This window comes from Patagioenas fasciata, chromosome 6, assembly GCF_037038585.1.
Source record: "Patagioenas fasciata isolate bPatFas1 chromosome 6, bPatFas1.hap1, whole genome shotgun sequence".
Classification (NCBI taxonomy): Eukaryota; Metazoa; Chordata; class Aves; order Columbiformes; family Columbidae; genus Patagioenas; species Patagioenas fasciata.
Genome location: NC_092525.1, coordinates 35354492 through 35375727, shown reverse-complemented (window position 1 = coordinate 35375727; position 21236 = coordinate 35354492). Strand labels below are relative to the sequence as shown.

The following is a 21236-nucleotide window of genomic DNA, read 5'->3' as shown; positions in this document are numbered from 1 at the left end:
TGGAGATTATCTGCTGTTTTCATGCTAATTTAACAAATGTTTACTTTATCATGGTGCTGTACTGCAGTATCCCTTTTGCAGAGCAATAGAAGTGTTTTATAATTAACAAGGCTTTGGCAGCTCTTGCTTCTTTAGCCAGTCTTTCACTGTGTTGTGTGTAGCGTTAGTTTGTACTGAAGGTTTTGTTATCAACACGGAAGGGATGGTGCAACTTTCTAACACTGAGGGTTGGATGTGAAAGGGTCTTACAGATTCGTTTTGAATGTTGAAAATGGCAAAGGGAGATTTTCAGTAAGGCTAATATTGTGAACTAGCTGTTCTAGAGAGGTCAGTATCAGCTTCATTGCATGTTGCATGATGAGAGAGAGCTAATCTTTAGCATCTCTCTCTTTTCTTCCTTTTCCTCTTTCTGTCTTCTCATCCACACCAGTAATTACCGTGTTTGTGATGGCTACTATAATACGGACTTACCTGGGTAAGATAGAACCCTACATTAACAAACTTCTAGCATGACTTTTAACTTTACAAACTCGGTCAATATCGTGGATTTCCCTTAATTTTAATTAACTAAAGAATTTTTAACTATTATATGCCTTTATAATTTTAAATTGCTTGCCTCTGCATTTTGAATTTCCTAATTTTGACTAATTTTTATAGACAATTAAAAATGCTCTTATTAATTTCTGTTTCAATTCTGTCTAATAATTTTGTTTCTCTTTTCTGCTTATAATGCTTTCTAGCTATGAAGATAATAAGCCATTTATCAAGTAAGATCATTAGTTAGATGTGGAATTCACTGACTAAATTCCCTTTCCCTTTCATTCTGTGCCGTTCTCTACAATTACTTTTCCTTAACCTATTCATGATGGAATTTTTTTTTTTTAGACTATCCTGTAGAGCAATATCCATATTTTTGTCACATTTCAGCAGGGTTTCTTCATGCAGAAGTTAGATCATCTAGCTTCAGTTTAGCTGAGTTTATCGGAGCATTAAAGATTTGGGCTCTAGGCTTTTAATCTGCTGTTTAACCTTTGTGCATTTGCGTTACATTATTTGGTGTCGTATGGCAGCACCACTGTTTAAAATCTATGGTGTGATTAGTGGCTAAGCCAGATTTATCAATCTCTTTTGTAAAAGCAGATAAAGCAGTGGAGTAGCTGGGGCTTGTGCTATACTTCTGCATTTCAGAATAGTTTTGACATCATACGCGGTTCTTGAGAAAGAAAAAGGTCATATCTACTCTTGCTGTTTTCACTGGAGACTAAGACTACCAAATGGATTTGTTCTTTCTTTAATAGATAAAAGGTTAAACTCAAGGAATTTTTACATTTGAATATGAACCTAGTAAAAGTCAACTGCAGGAACTGAAATGTTAATATTGGATTTGGCAACAAGCATTCTCATAAGTAATGTTAGTAAAATTAATCTTCTTTTACAGATCCTGGGTCCTGGGTGCATTTGCTCTCCTGTGTCTCCTTGGCCTCACGTGGTCATTTGGCCTGCTGTTCATCAATGAGGGGACTGTTGTGATGACGTATCTCTTCACAGTATTTAATGCTTTCCAAGGAATGTTTATTTTCATCTTCCATTGCGCCCTTCAAAAGAAAGTAAGTTACTGAAAACACAGATGTGTGTCTTCTAACAACTCCTTAATAATACCACATATATTTCTTCAAAAAACAGCAGTGTCAAGAACTGGAGTATTCTGAAGCAGTGTGAGGAGGGGACTAGGATTCAAAAGCAATTCTTGCTGCTTGTACTTGTGCGAGGCGTGTAACTCCTCTGTGGCCTGGGCGGGTTTAAAACGGATGTAGCATTTCCAGCCTGGACTTGAAAAGTTTTGAGGCCTTGGGAACAAAAGTACTATAGAAAATGTGCTGTTTAACATTGGTAATGTGGTACGTATTAGTCGGGACTCGGAGCCAAAAGTCCTTTCTGTACACATGAAACAAATGGTGGCGCAGCTGCAGCACCGCAAACAAAGGATCATCCACAGGATCAGCCCATCGCAGCCTGGAAACTCTTTTGCAGATCAAGGGAGTTGACCTCTCCTGAGATCCCGTTAAGCTGCTATGGGTGCCAGGCAGGGATTGTGCTTGTGCTTGTTGATTACAAAAATCCAGTGAGATCTAAAAATTAATTATATTATGAACTTTGACGCACCTTAGGAAAAAGTAGTCATTAACACCAGACAGCTGCTAGAGGTGGAGTAAGGAGACCTGAGAGGAAGGGGGAAATGTCAAAAAAAACCCCAACCCGCAAAACTTTAAAAATGCAATACATCCTCCATTTGAAAATACCCAATTTGCAATATTTAGATTCTAAATATTTTTAACAGTTTTAGGCTGGAGACCTAGCAATTATTAACTCCCATTATAATTAGCTCACCAGAGACATAACTAATGCATAAAATGGTTTGAGACCATTGGATAAAGCATCGCTCTGTAAGTACAAAAATCATATTACCAGCTCTAAGAGTATCAGTGTCTCTAAATTTGGTGGAGACAACAGCATTCAGCCGTGTTTTAGGAAAAGATCTGGCAGATGTAAAGAATGTTATCCAGAGGAACATGTTGCTCCTCTCATTTGGAGAGCACAAAAGCATACTTAGGAGATTGAGCCCAAGAAGGGAGAGAAGGAAATGCAAACATTCTCAAAATGTAAATAATTTCTAGATGAGGATTTTGTATTGTGTTACCCTTTCTACCACTTGTATTTGACTTGAAAATCAAAAACAGATTCATTTTTTTATTTCTTTTTACAGCTGTGCATTGTTTTTGTATTAAGTGGAGTCAGCAAAAAGCAATATTAAAATAGCAGTCAAGTGTGAAAAGGCATAACCCAGAGCAGTAAGATTTATACCTGAAAGAATGTTGAAGCTGCCATTTAAGATTTTTAAGTTTTGATGCCTTTGCCTGGATATCATCCTGTCCTCTGCCTGCATAGCTAATGTCGTCTTTTTATTCTGTGATTACTGGTTGGTCACTAAATTGAACGGAGAAATAGAATTGTGAAAGTGAAAACTATTATGTTTCCAGTTCTGACAGGATGATAGTGCTGTTGCTTCCATCGGCTTCCAACAAGCTATAATTTAGAAATAATGACAGTGGAATGCGCAGCACTGACAGATAATGTACATTCACTGCAATATAGGCATTAGGCAAAACCAGCCCTGGAGGGTGGTATTTGGGTAAAAATACAGTTTTGATTGCTATTGTCTCCACTATGTAGTGGTTTGGAGCATTTAATATCCATTAGTGTTCAGGAATGTATTTTCTTAGGTGCTATACTATCTAGTGATGATATATATAGACTTATGTTTTTCAGACTACAGAATTAGAATTATAATCTTTAACTCTGTATATGGACATAGAAGTATAATCTTTATATCCATGTATTTCTGGTTTCATTGTTTTGTTTTTCATGCTGATACAGACAGGAGTTTGCTTAAAATATGTAGCATATACTTCTATTAAAAGATGAGTTACTGACCTTAGCTTGAAGTTAAGGCACGATTCAAATTTTCTTCAACCTTGTGGTTTATAGAAACATCACACTATGTATTCCCTGAGTAAAATGCTCCTAATACTGGTAACAGCACATGGCCTATGTAAATCCACACTATTAACAACTTCTTGCGTTTTCCCCTCTCCCTTTGCTGTGTATCCATAACTTTTTGTCCTACATATTCATAGGTTAAGCAGCATTTCCAGATTCCATTTTTCCCAGAAACTAGGAGCATCACTGATATAGAAGTGACACTTAGATTCCCAAGTACCTGGTGGAAGATTTACAGATTTAGACTTGCGCATCTTCAAAAATGTTATCAACTCGTGTCTTTTCATGTTGCTAAGATGCTCTTCAGTTATCTGAAAGTAGTAGTCAGTGTAACCTCATCGAATATGAGAGAATTAACTGCTCCATAAATCAATCCTGATTACTTTCTTGACTAATGTTAGCGTGCATAAATTACAACACTCAAGTTTCCAGTAGCTCGCTGGAAACAGAAGGTGAATAACTGCAGGCCAAATACTGGAATCATTGATCAGTTTTGTTGCACTGTCAGACAAAAATCTCCTACACATAGGTGCACTCAGATTTCTAGGGTCAGCAAAGACAGTAATGAGGATTTTATTTTGCGCTAAGTATCTTTTTTCCCCTGTAGGTACGTAAGGAATATGGCAAATGTTTCCGACATTCCTACTGCTGTGGCGGATTGCCGACGGAGAGTCCCCACAGCTCAGTGAAGGCATCAACGACGAGAACAAGCGCTCGCTATTCCTCTGGCACTCAGGTAAGATGATTTTTGACAGCATCTTTCATATTAGCCGTAGTTACAGAAAGCCTGCTGAGATGTGTTCCAATCAGAAGCACTAATTGTCTTCACTTAGATGGCAAATACATACATCTGCATAGTAAAATTGATTATTTTTTTTAAACTTTTACTTTGGTCTAATGCAAACACCTTATTTTTCTTGTAATTAGGGGCTAGGAAGGTTTATACCACCATGTTTCATCTAAATGAAATTTAATAAGTTTAGAGTTTTAATAACAGAAGATGGAGTTTTGCTCCATGCTAGAAGAATGTCTTACTTTAGACCACCCCCCACCCCCCCCAAATATTCTACATAATAGCATGTGAATAGGAAAAATAATTTTGTAACTTAATATGCTTCTTTCTCACTGCTTTATGTTAACAGAGTCGTATAAGAAGGATGTGGAATGACACTGTGAGAAAACAATCTGAATCGTCTTTTATTTCAGGTGACATCAACAGCACTTCAACACTTAATCAAGGTCAGTCACTGGGAACATTTCCGTTTTAGAAGCCTTAAATTTTATACAGATTTTATATCATTTAACGCAGAAGAATTGAAAAGAACGTTTTGAAAAAAATTCTGGAACCAATGTTCTCTAAAAGCAGAGTTTTAAAGTCATCCAACAGCACATTTTAAAACCATGTTCCCTCAACTGGCCCCCTGCTATAGAAGCTGAATTCCTCCATTCGTGGGAATGTATTCAAATAAGTTTCATCAATAATTTAACTTAAAAGCAAGATCATGATTTTAAATCTTTCCTAACCTTTATAGGTTAAATCTGAAACAGAAATACGAGTGCAGTAACATTTTAATGCATATTTGACTATGATTTTTAGGTGCAGAAATTTTCCCAGTGAAATCTAATTGATATCATTTCTATGCAAAAGATGTCTGTAAACCATTTATCTTTTCTATTTCCAAGAGCATCCTATGTGTCACATTGGGCAGAATCCAGATTGTCAGGCACAGAGAAGCCAAAAGTCCAAATTTCTCAATTCAAATAGACTTTGAAATCTGTAACCTCATTCTCATGTCCACTTAGAAGACCAGGCTATTAACTGAGCAGAATGTCCTGTCCTTTGTCCCCTTCCTGCCGTGTGTTGTGAGGCAGTCTGAGCTGAGCTGGCAGAGGAGGGAAGGAGCACTCTGCCAGCCAGGTTCAAAGCTTCTTCTTCACACAGTCCCTAGGAGAAGAGCACACAGCCCTGACCTCAGTGCAAGTTCCTGCTCAACTCGCAAAGTTTCAAACAGAAAATTCCCCACTGTCGGGGCTCTTGGAAAGCCCTCAGTGACCACAGCTTGCACACTTTAGTCCCTTGTTTTTTTGGCTTGTTTTGTTTGGTTGGTTTGGTGGTGGTTTTGCTTGTTTGTTTTTCCCCCAAGATTTGGTAGTGGAGACATGTACTTATCACACATTTTACTACCAAAATAAATGTTAGATATTTTGCAAAAGAAAACATTTCAGAAGGCATTATTCTGCTTCTGCTATTTGCCATCTAGAAAGCGGGTAAGACATCTGTGTCTCACTGCTCCCACCCCCTGAATCTTGAATGTTCCTCTGGCACAATCAAAATTAAGTAACTTCCCCTAAGCAGAAAAGATAGATATATTTTTTATGTCCAAGAAAGAATTAACATTCATTTCCAGTGTCTTACTAAAATCCCACAAATACGCTATATATAAAAGGCTGGGATTTCAGACTCCTGAGGTTTGCTCTAACCAGGCTGCGCCCTTGGTTAATTCAGAGGTCTTGAAAGCTTCTCCCTGGTTGCAGCTCCAGTCTCACGTCACTGGGGATGTTGTGCCATGATTAGAAAAACTGATATCACCTTTATTCAGTTACAATATTGTCACTACTTTAGTAATGCATACATGTAAGGGTAGTTCAGTAATTAACAGCAAGTGTCACTTTACCTTTAAAAATCAAGCTTTTAAAGGTCACAAAAAATTTTGGATTGAAAGAAGAAATCTCTCAACTATAAATTACAGGTAGTAATTCTAACTGTGATTAAATATAGAACAGACAGAAAAAAAAAATCCCAGGAAATATATATTTTAGTTACCATTTCTGGTAATAAGTACATTACAACTAAAAAAACCTCTGATAAAATATTTTTAGTTGTTCCCCGATACAAACTTTCAAATAAGATTAGCATCATGAGGCAGTAATTCCCTGAACATTAGAATTTTTTGCTCGTTTCTGCTACCCAGTATCTGTGGTAGTACAGAAGCATTAATATTTGGAATATGCTATCTTTTCCTTGTCAAATAAAAATATCCATACTGTAAAAATATAGCTCTTTACTTGTCCTTGGATCTGTAACACACTGATCCTGATATACTGCCGAGCAATACAATAGACCAGAAAGTGGAATTTTACCTTAGGTAAATGTTTAAAGTAAGTTCTAAATTACAGCATTTTGCATGGGTTTAAGTTATTATTCCAACCCATTTTTCTTCTAGTAGCTGAAAATCAGAGCTAGACTTTTCAATAATTTCTCAAAATATACTGATTTGTTGTTGTTGCTTGTTTGTTTGTTTTTCATTATTCCAAGAGTTGTTTAAATGGTGTTGCGTTAGCATGTAAAATGGGTTAGAAAAAAACCCAACAGACCTAGTCAGGTAGTATTTTGCTTTGTCTTACATTGTTTGTAAATTGATTGTTTAAAGAAAATCTGTCATTTGAGGGATTCTTCTTTAAAACCTGGCAGATAAATTTGCAGCATGAATGTCCCGGGAGAAAACGTGAATGCTCTGATTTCTTAGAGCAAATATTTTGCTTTCCCCTCAGCATGCATACTTTTGCATATACTAAGATTTGCTTCTTGCAGTTTGTCATCCACTGTCTGTTTGAAAACACCAATTCCCTTCCACTATCCATGTGTTTTCGATAAAGTGAATAATAACTCTGATCCTGTCATAAGATATTTTTCAATACCTTTAAATTTGAGAAATTCAGTTCTCTCAATTCTGGACAGGAACGTTCCATATGACCATTTAAAAAGTTCTAATAGCTTTACGTAGTACCTTGATCTCTACACATTTAATTGCTATTCTTGTGTAACAGTGGTTTTGTATACATTAGTAAATGTCACTCTCACCAGATGTTTACTTGGGGGATTTGGACAGCACCTGTGAATTACTGGAATCTCACTGTATTTTCCTACTCCCATTTCAAATACATAGCTCAAATACATTCAGAAATTTTCAGCTGAATTACATTTGACAAGTCCCTACATGATTCATGATGAATAAAAAATATTCTTTATTGAAACTGTCAGCCTAAAATTAAAAGAACTGACATTTGTTTCTGTTTCTTTTGCTTTAGGAATGACTGGCAATTACCTACTAACAAACCCTCTTCTTCGACCACACGGCACTAACAACCCCTATAACACATTGCTCGCTGAAACAGTTGTATGTAATGCCCCTTCAGCTCCTGTGTTTAACTCACCAGGTGTGCTTATACTTCCTGAATAAAACCGCTTTTCTTGGCTCACTCCAAATCCCTCCTTTTCTCTAGATGATAGAAACTCAGGTTGCAATACCCTAGCCGTACATTCTGAATTTCTGTCAGTTCAAGAAATACAGTATTGCCAATGTCAGCTTGTAAAACTGCACTATATTATAGTAATGCCTTTGCCATAACAGTATTTACCAATAATTATCCATGTTTTTAACGCAGGTGGCATAAATCTTAATATACTATTACAGGACTGACACCACATGGTCCGAGAGCCCATCTTCAAGATATATATCACTTAGAGGTATCATGTCTATGCAATATAAGGGTGACTCTAAAGCTTGCTGAGAAAAACCTGGTTATGGAACAGATTAGATGCTAAAGCATCTTGACACCTTTGGATACCCCAGTGTAGAAAATTGTATCCAGCACCAAATAGATCTAAACTATAGTATAGTGCAGCTTTATGGTAGATCATTTTCCTGTAGGAAAATCTTGGGATTAGTACTTAGAACAGTTTAGTTCTGTAGGAATAAAGGGTGTCATCACTTACCTAACATTTGTTGTTACATTTTCTACTTGCTTTTTTTAACTACGTTGCAATTCAGCAGTAAATACCTAGCAGTTACTGTTTGATGAGTAATAAGATCACTTTATTTGAACTGGAACGATAAATCTTTGATAAAGAGCTCGTAAAACCTTGTTTCCAGTTTTTATCTCAAGTTTCCTTTTTAACTGAACTGTAGTTTCTATTTTCATTCTCTTGTTTTCTTACTTTCCTTATGCTTTCCTCTAGCAACCTACAGAGAGACAAGTATGGGAGTAAAACTTAACTTTGCCTATCAAATGTAAATTTTTTCAGCATGATTTTTAATGGGCACAATTAAAACATAACTAGCGGTCATGAAGTAGACTCAGCGGGCAAGTGGTTCACAATTTGCAAATGAAATGTTTCCACATTCAAAAAGAACTCGCATACTGCTTTTTGGGAAACAACATGAGGTCTGTAGCAAACCCTATTGGTAACAGAAGTTACGCAATGCTGAAATAATTTGCTGTTTAAAACCAAAGCAGTGTCAAGCAGAAATGCTTAACAATTTACTTATGTTTTTACATTCCCACAGTAATCTTGCTACAGGCTATGGAAAGATCTCAAATGAATTACCTGATCATGGGCAACAAAAATTTGCCTCATCAAACCAATTTAAATATATTCTAGCATGCTTAACTCTGCAGTATATCATAGAAAACTCATTTTGGATTATCAGACATATTTCGCTATCTGTTTACGAGAAGAGAATTAAAATTATAGAATTAAATCACTTTCATGAGGGAAATGAATGCCAGCATGTGGTCCATGTGTTGTCTACTTTTATAAATGCCATATGTCCTGTGCAGCTAAATCCATTGCAAGAAGAATCTTGGAACACATACGAAATTGCGAAACTACAAAGTTGTTTCATCAAAGCTTTAAGAGACCTTTCAAACAACCCTCATCGCCGTTTAAATCAGTACACATGGAAAGGAATTAACAATAACACAGAATAAAAATTATTTGCAAATTACTCGGAATTTATTTGGAAATTATTACTCTGTTTTTTAAAGTTGAAGGCAAAAATGTTTTCATGACAAAAATGCAATTACTTTTAATTGAAAACAGTATTTTCCAGAGAAGACTGAATTTTCTAGGATAAGCTGCAGCTTTAATTATGAAAAAACCAAAACGAAACAAAACAAACCGGAAAAATGTGTAACCTTGTCCAAAACCAACTTTTTCCTTATACTCCTCCAAGCCTTGCATATAATGCAGCAGCCTCACAGTGGTCAGTCTCATTTCAGTAAAGTCACTCCATTCTTTCTTTACTTCCAGACATACCTGTAGATAAGAGTGATTTTCTAGCAATGCTCTAACCATCTGACTTTCCATGGTTCAGACTGTTTCATTTCTTTTTCTTTCTCTTTTCTTTTGCTTGGGAAGCACTGTGCTGTTGTAGTTTACATGTGTTTGTGTCTATAGGAAAACCTTTTCTTTATTGTATTACCAAAAAATTAATTAAAAAAAAAAAATAAAAAGCCAAAACCATAAAGACCTTAATCATCATAAGACCTCATTCCCCACACCCCCCCAACTTCTTTTCATATTTCTAGCAGACTTACCCGATCTGTCATTCTTCCAGCAGCTATGAGATATCAGCCACGGCTGATTTCCTCTTCCCATTCCACAACTAATATTTATTCTTTGGTTTAATTTCTGTGAGCCATACGTACAGAAATTCCTAACATTTCTGCATTTGACTTGCATGCCCATGGTAACTGTGGGCCTAACTCTTAATTAACTATTCTGGTTCATTCAGCGCTGTCACTGTGACTGATGCAGACTGCAGGCAAACTTTGACCTTTAGAAGCCTGGGGCCGTTGTTGGCAGACAGAATAAAAGTGAAAAAATTACATTAAGTGGGAAAAGAAAAGCTGTTATTGCTTAGTAATCTAATTTGCTGAACCCTTGCTCTGACTAAGTTGCTGAGAAGCTCAGTAATTCTTCATCATGTTACAATAAATCATTTTACTTTCTTTTATATATCAGCTACTCTTAGGCCAGATAGCCTGAGCAGACAGACATGATGTGAGTTGTCCAAAGTGAGTCATTCCACCTGCTGTCTATCGTGTTGTTGGATGGTGCTTGTGAGCCCTGGTCCCTGTAGTGTGAAAGATGGCTGTCCTCGTTTAACATGAATTCTTTGTATTGATCCATTTTTTTCATTCTTTTCTTTACTTCATCTCAAAAATAAAAAGGAAAAAAAAATGTTAGAAATGTTGTTAAAGTAGTTGCTTGCCAATTATGTGGGTTTATGTTGTACATTTACCTTCAGTTATGTCTGTGATCTAATTCTTTTTTAATTTAGTGTCGTTTAGGACAAATTCTGTTAATTTTCTTTTTCTAAATCATGGTGGTGTACTTCAAAACATAGATGCTTCCAAATAAATTGCTTTGCATTACATATGCAAGGGCATGGAGTGAACAGAGTCACAGAATTGACACTAAATTAAGAAATACGGAAATTAATATGCCACTATTCCCCACAGGAAATACAAGTTACTATTTTTAAAATGCATCTTTCCTATAAGGTGGGCAACTGTTTGCATTTGGGAATGTTCAATAACCTAACTTTTCTCAAGTCTTACTTCCAAGTACAACTTTGTCCTGAACTACATTAAAGAAGTTTGTTAAAAAACCAATTCTGATGTGATAAAAGCACCTCAGGCAGTAACCAGAGCTGTCCTTTTCCATTCCAGGACATTCACTGAACAATGCCAGGGATACAAGTGCCATGGATACTCTACCGCTAAATGGTAATTTCAACAACAGCTACTCATTGCGCAACGGAGACTATAACGACAGCGTGCAAGTCGTAGACTGTGGACTAAGCCTGAATGATACTGCTTTTGAGAAAATGATCATTTCAGAATTAGTGCACAACAACCTGCGGGGCAGCAGCAAGAACCACAACCTGGAGCGCACGCTACCAGCCAAAGCCGTGATCGGCGGGAGCAGTAGCGAAGATGACGCCATCGTGGCGGATGCCTCATCTTTGATGCACAGCGACACCCCCGGGCTGGAGCTCCACCACAAAGAGCTTGAGGCCCCACTCATTCCTCAGCGGACTCACTCCCTTCTGTACCAGCCCCAGAAGAAAGTGAAGACCGAGGGAACCGACAGCTACGTCTCCCAGCTGACAGCCGAGGCTGACGACCACCTCCAGTCCCCCAACAGAGACTCTCTCTACACAAGCATGCCCAACCTCAGAGACTCTCCATATCCCGAGAGCAGCCCGGACGTTGAAGAAGATCTCTCTCCCTCCAGGAGGAGTGAAAACGAGGACATTTACTACAAGAGCATGCCAAACCTGGGAGCTGGCCATCAGCTTCAGATGTACTATCAAATCAGCAGGGGTAATAGCGACGGCTATATAATTCCCATTAACAAGGAAGGATGTATTCCTGAAGGGGATGTTAGAGAAGGACAAATGCAACTAGTGACAAGCCTTTAATAGTGTAGCAAAGAAATATTAAAGGCCACGTACAAGTATTAAAAAGACTTACTTGGCCCCACGCAGGCTCCCTCATATCTGCTCGAAGAGACAATTCTGTTGACCCTGTGGTTCTCCAGTAACAGGGATGACTGGACCTCGCAGTTCTGTGAATTTTTATAAAACAAAAACTTTGTATATACACAGAGTATACTAAAATGAATTATTTGTTACAAAGAAAAGAAATACCAACAAGGTATTTTAAGATATCTTCTGCTGCTGAATTTAACAAAATTGTGAAAAAAAAAGAAAAAAAAAAGAGAAATAAACACTTTCCAGCCATTTTACTGCAGCAGTTTGTGAACTAAATTTGTAAATATGGCTGCACCATTTTCTTTCGAGGCCTACATTGTATTATATACAAGGCGTAGGCTCTAAAATCCTGTGGGACAAATTTACTGTACCTTACTATTCCTGACAAGACTTGCAAAGGCAGGAGAAATATTCTGCATCAGTTTGCAGTTCACTGCAAATCTTTTCCATTAGGGCAAAGATTGAACACATGTCTAACCACTAGCAATCAAGCCACAGGCCTTATTTCATATATTTCCTCAACTGTACAATGAACCGTTCTCATGAAAAAATGGCTAAAGAAATTATATTTTGTTCTATTGCTAGGGTAAAATAAATACGTTTGTGTCCAACTGAAATATAATTGTCATTAAAAATAATTTTGAAGAGTTGGAAGAAAATATTGTGAAAAGCTCCTGGTTGCACATATGTTATAAGCTGTTTTTCTTACACTCTGTTCATAGTACGGTAGTATGTTTAAAATGGAAGTTCTACCCGTTTTCACTTCTTTTTCACTGTAAACAGCGTTCTGCTTTGACAAGTTAGTTTTTATTCTTAATTTTTGAATTTTTATTGCCAAAATACATCATTTGGGGAGAAAATTGTTTTAGAAGCCAAGCCTTGCACAAATTTGGTATAGCTAACGAAGATTGTAACTCCATTCCCTGTTCATTCTTTAATCAGGGCTGGGTGGTAAGGGGTAAAGGGGACACTGGACACTTCTCACAAGCTTCCTCGTGAATAAAAGGTGCCTGTCCTTTAAAAAGAAATAAATAAAACATAACTATTACTCTTCCATATTCCTTCCGCCTATATTTAGTAATTAATTTATTTTATGATAAAAACCTAATGAAATGTAAATTGTTTCAAAAAAAATTCTGCTTTTTTCATCCCTTTGTGTAAACCTGTTAATAATGAGCCCATCACTAATACCCAGTGTAAAGTTTAACACCTGTTTGACAGTAAATAAATGTGAATTTTTTTTCCAAATAGGTAAAATGTGCATTATTATGTACGAAGCATAATTGGCATCAGCAGTCCTTCGACCCAGCTGTTCCCTGCTTAGAATGGCTTCTTTACATTTCATGATTTAAGTGTCGAGAATACAATAGAAACCATCTGTATAGCTCTACAGAATAAAGGTCATCTTTACTGTTTATTACTCTAGTCACCGTTGAATAGGATCAAATTCAGACATAGCAGGGTCATTAGGAAAATGTACTGTAATTTTACATATTTACATAACTTTTAAGTAGGCATCTACCCTGAAATTAAAAATAAGGTGGTAAACACCACTATCATATTCTCAGCAATGGTAATTAGCAGTTAATTATTAGTGATGAAGATACATTGTTGCAGTGGGGAAAACATGAATAAGCAGCATTTGGATAGCACTCTGAGTGCTATCCAAATAATTAATCCATCATGGCACTGTTTTGAGTTGGATAGAAAAGCACGACTGTCCCCATTTTTATCAGACTAGAGAACTGCAGAAGGCAGCTGATGCCCAAGATGTTCTCTACACATCAGTGGCAAAAGGGGAACTCTGACATCTTTGTTGTCTTGATTCCCAAGCCTCTTTCGTCCCTCTCAACCAAGGACACTCAAAGATAATGCCAAGGACTTCATTTGTCACAACTTCCAAAATTGTCATCTTCTAAAGAATTCTAAAATTAATGCCCTGTCACTACAGAGGCCACAGTTCCATGTGTGGCTGCTGTAGCTGTGTGCATGAGAACAACAACATTGCATTCCAAAGTCATTATAAATTCTGTTACCTGCTAATGAATCCGAATATACAAAGTCCATTTGGAAAATAAATCGAGGCATTTTGAAAAAGTCTGGATTTCAGAAGAATATCTGGGTAAGACTTCCTGCTGTTGAAACAATTCAAACTCTGTAGGGAAAACAAAAAGTCAGCTTGAGATGAACTGTGGGGTTCAGGTAACCTCTATGTATCTGTAATCAGGACTGTGACACCGTAGCAATTGTTATTGAAGAAAAAAAGGGCATCTTCACCATCAACCCTATGGGTAACTTTGCCACTATGTTCCTTAACACTTAGAAGTTATTATGTTTACAGCAGCAGCTCTGGAACATTTAAAATTAAATAAGAAACTGTTTACTTCTGTTTAGTAGAGATGCCTTCAAAATTTGAAGTATCTACAAATAAGAAACTTCTGATTCAGGGTATACAGCAGACTCTTTGGAGCAAAAACTGATTCCCTCGGTCTGTCTGGCAACATAAAAGCATACTTGCTGCCTTCTACCTAGGAAATCATGTCTTAGGCTTTAAGAACTGTGGTGCTCAAATGATTACAGTACACATGACCTAATAACATCACCGACTTTCAGCAGAGTCTTCAACCCTAGTTCGAGCAAGTACTCCTTTGTGTCTAACTAAAGGTGGCAAAACTACATGCTGGAAAAAGGTTTGTAGCATTGTGATCTTAAATATATATTCAACTGCAAATGTAACAAGTATTCATAAGACAAGAAAATGTAGCTGATGAACCTAAGATGAACCAACTAAACCTAAGTATCATAAGGGAATTTTTTTGTTAGCTTCTTTGTAACATAGATGTTGCTTTTTAGTGAGCCTGGTTTTTTTTTTTAATGTTAAGCTAGTGAGTGTCCTGTGTTTAGCTAGCAGCTAGCAGCCAATACCTTGCCAAATTTCTGTTGGTGTAACTTCTCAGTGTAGTAGGTTACGATATAATTATATAGCCGTCAGCTTACTGTAATTTCTTTATGTTCTCTCTCATGTTCCTGCCATCTTGTCTTGGGATCAGAAGGACAGAAGAATTCAGAGGAAGAGTTCAAGAATAGTGAAATAATGACAGCAGAATTAATGGAAACAAGTGTTTCTTCAGGGTCACCAGTTAACCAGTTCCTATGATGGTGCCAAGGATATGCTGCTATTTTAGGCACTGTCTCTCAGAAGAGCTGTAATTTTCTTCTGGCTAGTAATCATCTCCTGTTAGTGTTAACCCTACTGGCTCAGTTCAATTCTTCCTTGTAACTTCAGTCCAGTTATATTAATTCCTACAAAAGATTAAATGGGATGTGCATTTAGTGAACTGTTGTATAATGGTGCTATGCATTGTTTAATATAAAATACATCTCAGTTCTACATCGGTGAACCATAACATGAAGAAATGCAACACTGGTAATACCTTCATAGTCAAAACTAACTTTTATCTGTGAATTCTACAATACACCTTTGCTGCTTTTAAATTTGAAATGAAATTACTAATAAAGTTTACATATATTCACTTATGTAGGCAATAAAAGGTGTTTCGAATTGACATAAGTTATGGATAAAATATGTGTCCTATTTTATGTCCTAATTTTTAAGGATTTTTTTTTTTCTGAACTATTCAGACATTAACAGAACCAAAAATAAAAAAGGTAAACAGTCCATACGTACTGTTGTTATGCCACTTTGCCTCAAAACTAACAAAACTTGTCTTCTAGACTTGATTATATGACAAAAAAATGCTAGTGTAAAGTTTTATCCCTGAATAAAATTATTTTTTAAATCAAGAAAAGCTACAGGTAGACAATTATATTTACAGATACATACACACACGTATGACATCTTCACTGGGGTTTTAACTCACCTCACTCGTAGGGGATGCTGGAGAATGAAAAGCGATGGGACACACACAGTCCTAGCTGGGCTGTAGCCCTGCAGACGTGCCAGGGAGGTCACAGTAAAGCATACCTTACATTTTTTTTAAATAGACAGTGACGCTCCATATCTGTGAAGAGCATTGCTACCTCTTCAGTAAGCAAGGCTTTAGCTGTATGGCTGCACTGTGAGATAAGAACCCCAGATTTATGGATGCCACTGACATGCTGGGTCTCTGCTCCACAACTACACCACAGGTTCCAATCCAGCTTTGCACTGAGTTGGGGATAAAAATTAGCAGTGCCACAGCCCAGTAAGCAAGAGATCTGTGCCTCTTGTTTCTATAAATAGTTTGCAAATTAGTTGGAATTCAATTAATGGATCCAACTCTGACAAAAATCTGGAATAAAGATGCATTAGGACCCTGCCTATTTCAACAGTGTTTGAGGTTTCTTTCAGTAAAATCCTTCATGTGGTTTTTTTAGAATGACAACTTCCAAATCCTTTTATTCACGCAGGATAAATTCTCAATGGTATTTCATTAATTCATGCCTAAGAGCATTAATATCTCTTCTTACTGTATTATGTCATCATTAATCTCAACTGCTCCCCATCAAAGTTCTGGCATGTGGAAAGGATCACACCGTGGTGCAGCCTGAGTGGTTATAAATGCTGCTGAAAATCATGCAAGCCTCAACTCAGCAGCAAGGAGATTTTTAAAGGACCATTCCATACAGTGCACCAGCTGCTGAAGTCATCACTCCAGGATCCCAGACAGGGGAAGTCACAGGTGCAGAAATGACCTTCAGAATAGGTAGTTTTATCAAGAAAAGTCTTCCACAGCAAAGTCCACATAATTCCTGACCATTTCTTCCTCGGCTGCACAGCTCCTGTGTGTTGGAGTAGGAACCCTGCAGACTCTGCACTGCCAACCAGTTTAGAGACGGCAAAGCTGAGCACAGAAACATCTATGCATGTTAAAAGTCCTGACTCACAAGTAGGAAGCAGCAGGTTAGCATCTGCACAGACCTTTCTAAGCAGCACTGAATAGCTCTGGAATACCTGTTCCAGTCCTCTTGTAGCATAAGAATTGTTCTGAAATAGAATAATGCTGCTGAACTTGGAGCCTCCATGATTGCTCAAGAGAATGAGACCCGAAGTTTAAGGAGGTTTTCATGAAAATAATTCATCTTCCTTCACTTAACATATACCATTTTGCTTTTTTTGGTTATTTCTGTTGTTTTTTGTTTTGTTTGGTTGGGGTTTTTTCTGTGCATTAGCAGGATAAATAGAAACTACTTAGCTTTTATTCTTCATTCCCCTCTGTCTCCTAGTGACTCCTTTCTAAACAAATCCTTATTTTCAAGCCACTCTATTTCTCAAATCATTTAGTTGCCAGCCCAGATAATTACTTTTTATCTGTATGCTTTAAGAGATATGGCAAAACTAAAATTACAGGTGAAAGTTATTTTCATTTAAGGATGGAATTATATTTTCTATTCTGTATGTCTTTTTTTTTTTCCCCCCCACATGGTCTCACATCATCTCTTGTTTTCATAATAACCCTTCACAACACAGTTTTTTCCACTAAGCTGACCAGAGCAAGTAACGACCTAAATAGTTACGGTTAATTTAGAACCCGCAAAGCCTACAGATACCTCCAATTATTGCCCCGAATGTGTGCCCAATCTTGTATTTGTCAGCATTGCATTTCATCAGCATCACACTGCCCATTTATTCACTTTGTTAACCCAGGTCATTCACAATCTTCCCTAGTTCTGATTAACCGAAATAATTCTCTGTTAACAGCTAACAGTGCCACCTTTCAGATAGCATGCTCATCCCCTCTTTTGGATAGCACCAGTTTGAATAGAGTGTTGGGGCACTACACCATTAGCCGTTTGCCACAATAAAAAATTGACCATTTAATCCCACTTTACCTCTTAGTTTCTGTTGCACAACTACTTTAGGTCTCACCTCCTCAATACCGGTTTGCTTTAATGGCTTCTTGGTAGGGATATTTGTACAAGGACTTATATCCAAATAAAGTACATCAACCATCCCCTCTACTCTCAGCAGCTGCACGATTGACTTAATTTTAGTATGTTAGAGAGGCACAATTTTCTTGCCCTAAACAGTTACCTCTCTTTGAGCAATGTTTCCTCAGCACTATGTGCTTAAGTGTGGAGCTGCTTGCTAGATGACAGATGCAAAAAACACTTAACTGTTCAAAGAGAAACTTAGGTAGAGTTCAAGCACCGAAGTCCCCAGGTACATCATCCACAAGTACAGCAGGCATCACTTCAGGGGCAGAATTAATTTTAACCTTGTAGACACATAAATTTTTATCACTGAAAACATTCTGTTCGGTTACTCCGTGTGTGCAGCCATGTCACGACAGTGGAGGGGAGCCGTGGCAAGCCGGGTACCACAAGCAGTGTCACTGCCTTGTCACGTGTACCAGGGCAGCCTCTGAATGCCGTAATCCAGACATTACATTACTAAGGAGCTCCTTCCTTCTCCTGCTGAATCTACTGTCCTGACAACAATTACAGTTTGTCTGGAGATAAGATATAAGCCCTACGAGTCTGTGCAACTTCATAGTGTAAATGCCACCACCAAAGCTCTGCACCACCTGCTGACCTGCCCATACTTCAGCCGGCTCATTGCAGCAAGAGCTGCATTTGCAAATCTTTCCAAATCTCTGTGAGCCCATCTGTATCCCTTTGCAACAGAAAACAGGCTGTAAAATTTCTCCCAGATCTTTTTTTCATCACATGGTAGCTGAAGGTTCTGACCACACTGGGTTTACTGTTTGTGTTGTGAAGGGGTCACCGATCCTGCCCGCGCAGATCAAAAAATTCCACGGGTTTTGACATAACGTAAATCACACATGAGGGGCTGTCTGAAGCTGCTGAAAGGCCAAGTAGCACCGCGTTCGTGGTACCGGCTGTGCCATGTGGCCGGTGTGTAGATGCTCACCAGTCAAAGGTGGGCACCAAGGTCACTCGGGGCCCTCCATTTCCCACATGCAGCTCCTACCTATGAAACCCGAAGAATCAAAATTGATCTGGCCAGAACACTTAGCCCCTCAGGCTCGCAGCAGCTTACTTGTTTCAGTATCTATGCTGAGTTACAGTCATGTTACTGCTGCAAATGTTGACCTTGGCACTCAGCTCTGGTTCTCTCAGGCAGGAGTAGCTTAATGTGGAGCTACTGCTAAAAACCTTCCTGAGGAGAGCGTCACCCAAAGCTGAAATGGCTGGTGACAGGGCCGTCTCCATGACAAAGCACAAACACATGCAAGTTTATGCAAAACAGTGCAGGTTTCTAAGCACATTAGAGGCTGCTGAAGAGCCTGATCATGGACTTTTCTTTCGAAAGCTGGGAAGAGAAAGGGAATACAAACAGATGGAGAAGAAAATAAAAGGATAATATGAATCAAATGAGGTACAGAATTAATTTGCCCTTTCTCATTTCTCTCCTTTCCAGCACTGCCAGCTACTGCCTCTTCAAGACAAGACAGAAAAATCTCACTAGTGTCCATCTGTTTGGGTAATTTGACAAAACACTTTGGTCAAGTGAAGCATTTCTAACTCTTCAAACTTGTTAATTCATGTTTATGGCCCAGCACTGCCAAATCACAAGATGCTTACAGAAAGCAGTCTAGAAATTAATCATTCCAAGTATGTCTTGAAATTTTCAAAGCACACTTTCAAAACTGAGTTTAACCAAGCCAACTTGTTTCAACGGACCAAAATTCTACCACTCACAAAACCACTGAAAATGAAGAAAACAGTCAATATACCTAGCAACAGGAAGCTGGTTAGGCATTTGCCTTAGCATAGGCTTCCCATAAACTATCTAGCCCAGTTTTCTAAAGTTAAGATACACCCTTCAGAATTCTGGTCAGTACCAGCAAGGCAATGTCACCTCTCCAGATGTGCCAGTAATACGCACGTCATCACACTCAGTATCTGTTACAGAATCTGGTCTACGTCCACTCTTAGAAGCTACTTACCTGCAGAGAGAATGTTTGTCTCATAGTTAAAGGATTTCCGGCCTGAATGAGTACTAAAAGTAAGCAAAAGTAGAAGTGACACCTATATATAAAGAAGGCTAACCTACATTTACGGACTGCTCCTACAAAGCGCTGTGTAATTTGCTGAGGACCTCACGATCCAACTTATGGTGTGCGTGCAGAAGTTGCTGTTAATGCAGATGCAGAGAGCACAAGAAGCTACATTCTGGGTTAGTCTGCCATGGAAAGTAAGCAGGTAGCTGCTGCAGGGGGTTTCTTCTAGGTTTTAGCAAAAGTTTGTTGTATAATAGATTAACTGGCACTTAAGGGACTACTTGGTCTCCCCACGTCAAGATAAGAACATGCTACATGCTGCTTATAGTTATAAGTGTTCTAATTAGGTCGACTTGATTATTGTTCTGTGGTTTGATAGATGCTGTATTTAAAGTAATTTTCAGATACTAATTTTTAGACCTTTTTCGTGAACTAGTAAATCAAGTGCAATTTATTCACGGAATTATTCTTTTCTTCTTAATGCCTATTCCCTCTGGCTTGTAACTTTAATTAGAACCTGCTATCTGTTCATATTGGTAATGGTAACAGTTGTCACTAGAGTACAGATGCATAGATTCAGCTCATATTGCCACTTTGACTTTATACTTAAAATCTAACAATCTTCCCAGCTATACATCTGAGAATACCATCCATTAATGCTTTATTTCACTGCCACCCTGAACTTCAGACTCTAAACACTAACAATCTGATTATTTTTTAACCATCCAATAATGCATTTTCTAAAGAAGAGAAAGTTTACAAAAAATAGCTTCATTTGGAGATAAATATCTGCCTGAAAAGGTTATTCAGCCCATCCAGATTTCTTTTTTATTACTATAGATTTTCCCAAGGCAGTATTGCTTCTTGAATAATTATCGATCTAAGCAATTGTGTGCTAAAGTAGGCTGATTCATTCATTAAACATACACACGGAAAAGCTCCTGGTTACCCTTGTAAAAACAAACAACTCTTCTTTTTCTTTCTGTCTGCTCCTCAATCCTTCCCTAGAATTTGATGATATTGAAATATAATCAGTTCATATTTGATCTGCATTTGTAAGGAAAAGGAAACATAAAATATATTTCTTTGGGGCAGAAAAATTAGTACTGGAAAACTGTTCAAATAACACTACCCTTGGTTTGCTTCTTTGCACACTGATTTACAAGTTTCAGTAATTTGAAAGGAATCTTCCAGTGACAAGTTGCAATTAGTGAGGTTCTAAAAGCTGGCCAACTTACTTAAACTTTTCCTTTCAATAAAAACTAAGTCTTTTTTCATTATGTGATACAGAAAACTGTATCTGTTTCACATTTTTCTGATTATCAGGAATATAATGGCTTTCAAGGCTGCTCTTGAAATGGTCTGC

At 37.7% G+C, this 21236-nt stretch overlaps 1 protein-coding gene and 1 long non-coding RNA gene across 21 annotated transcripts in view; one reads left to right on the top strand and one right to left on the bottom strand.

The window, feature by feature from the left end:
- The window catches only part of ADGRL2 (adhesion G protein-coupled receptor L2), a 386421-nt gene extending 373647 nt beyond the window's left edge, over nt 1–12774 (top strand). For 4 of the 18 annotated variants that reach the window (XM_071810503.1, XM_071810506.1, XM_071810502.1 and 1 more), the window contains 7 exons: nt 431–475; nt 741–767; nt 1439–1607; nt 4166–4294; nt 4701–4797; nt 7648–7776; nt 11077–12774. In XM_071810503.1, the coding sequence (XP_071666604.1) occupies nt 431–475; nt 741–767; nt 1439–1607; nt 4166–4294; nt 4701–4797; nt 7648–7776; nt 11077–11831 (1351 nt within the window). In that variant the 3' untranslated portion in view covers nt 11832–12774. Of the gene's footprint in view, nt 1–430; nt 476–740; nt 768–1438; nt 1608–4165; nt 4295–4700; nt 4798–7647; nt 7777–8004; nt 8087–8578; nt 8645–10366; nt 10420–11076 lie in introns of those variants that run through there. The other 14 variants (XM_071810514.1, XM_071810507.1, XM_065841980.2 and 11 more) reach the window with 11 other exon arrangements.
- Nucleotides 9523–21236, bottom strand: part of LOC139828317 (uncharacterized) — a 48300-nt gene continuing 36586 nt past the window's right edge. Inside the window, exons 6-10 of one of the 3 annotated variants that reach the window (XR_011739806.1) lie at nt 14829–15206; nt 13940–14058; nt 11884–11977; nt 9940–10560; nt 9523–9658 (exon numbers count right to left, since the gene is read on the bottom strand). This is a non-coding gene — a long non-coding RNA (uncharacterized lncRNA). Of the gene's footprint in view, nt 9659–9939; nt 10561–11883; nt 11978–13939; nt 14059–14828; nt 15207–21236 lie in introns of those variants that run through there. The other 2 variants (XR_011739804.1, XR_011739805.1) reach the window with 2 other exon arrangements.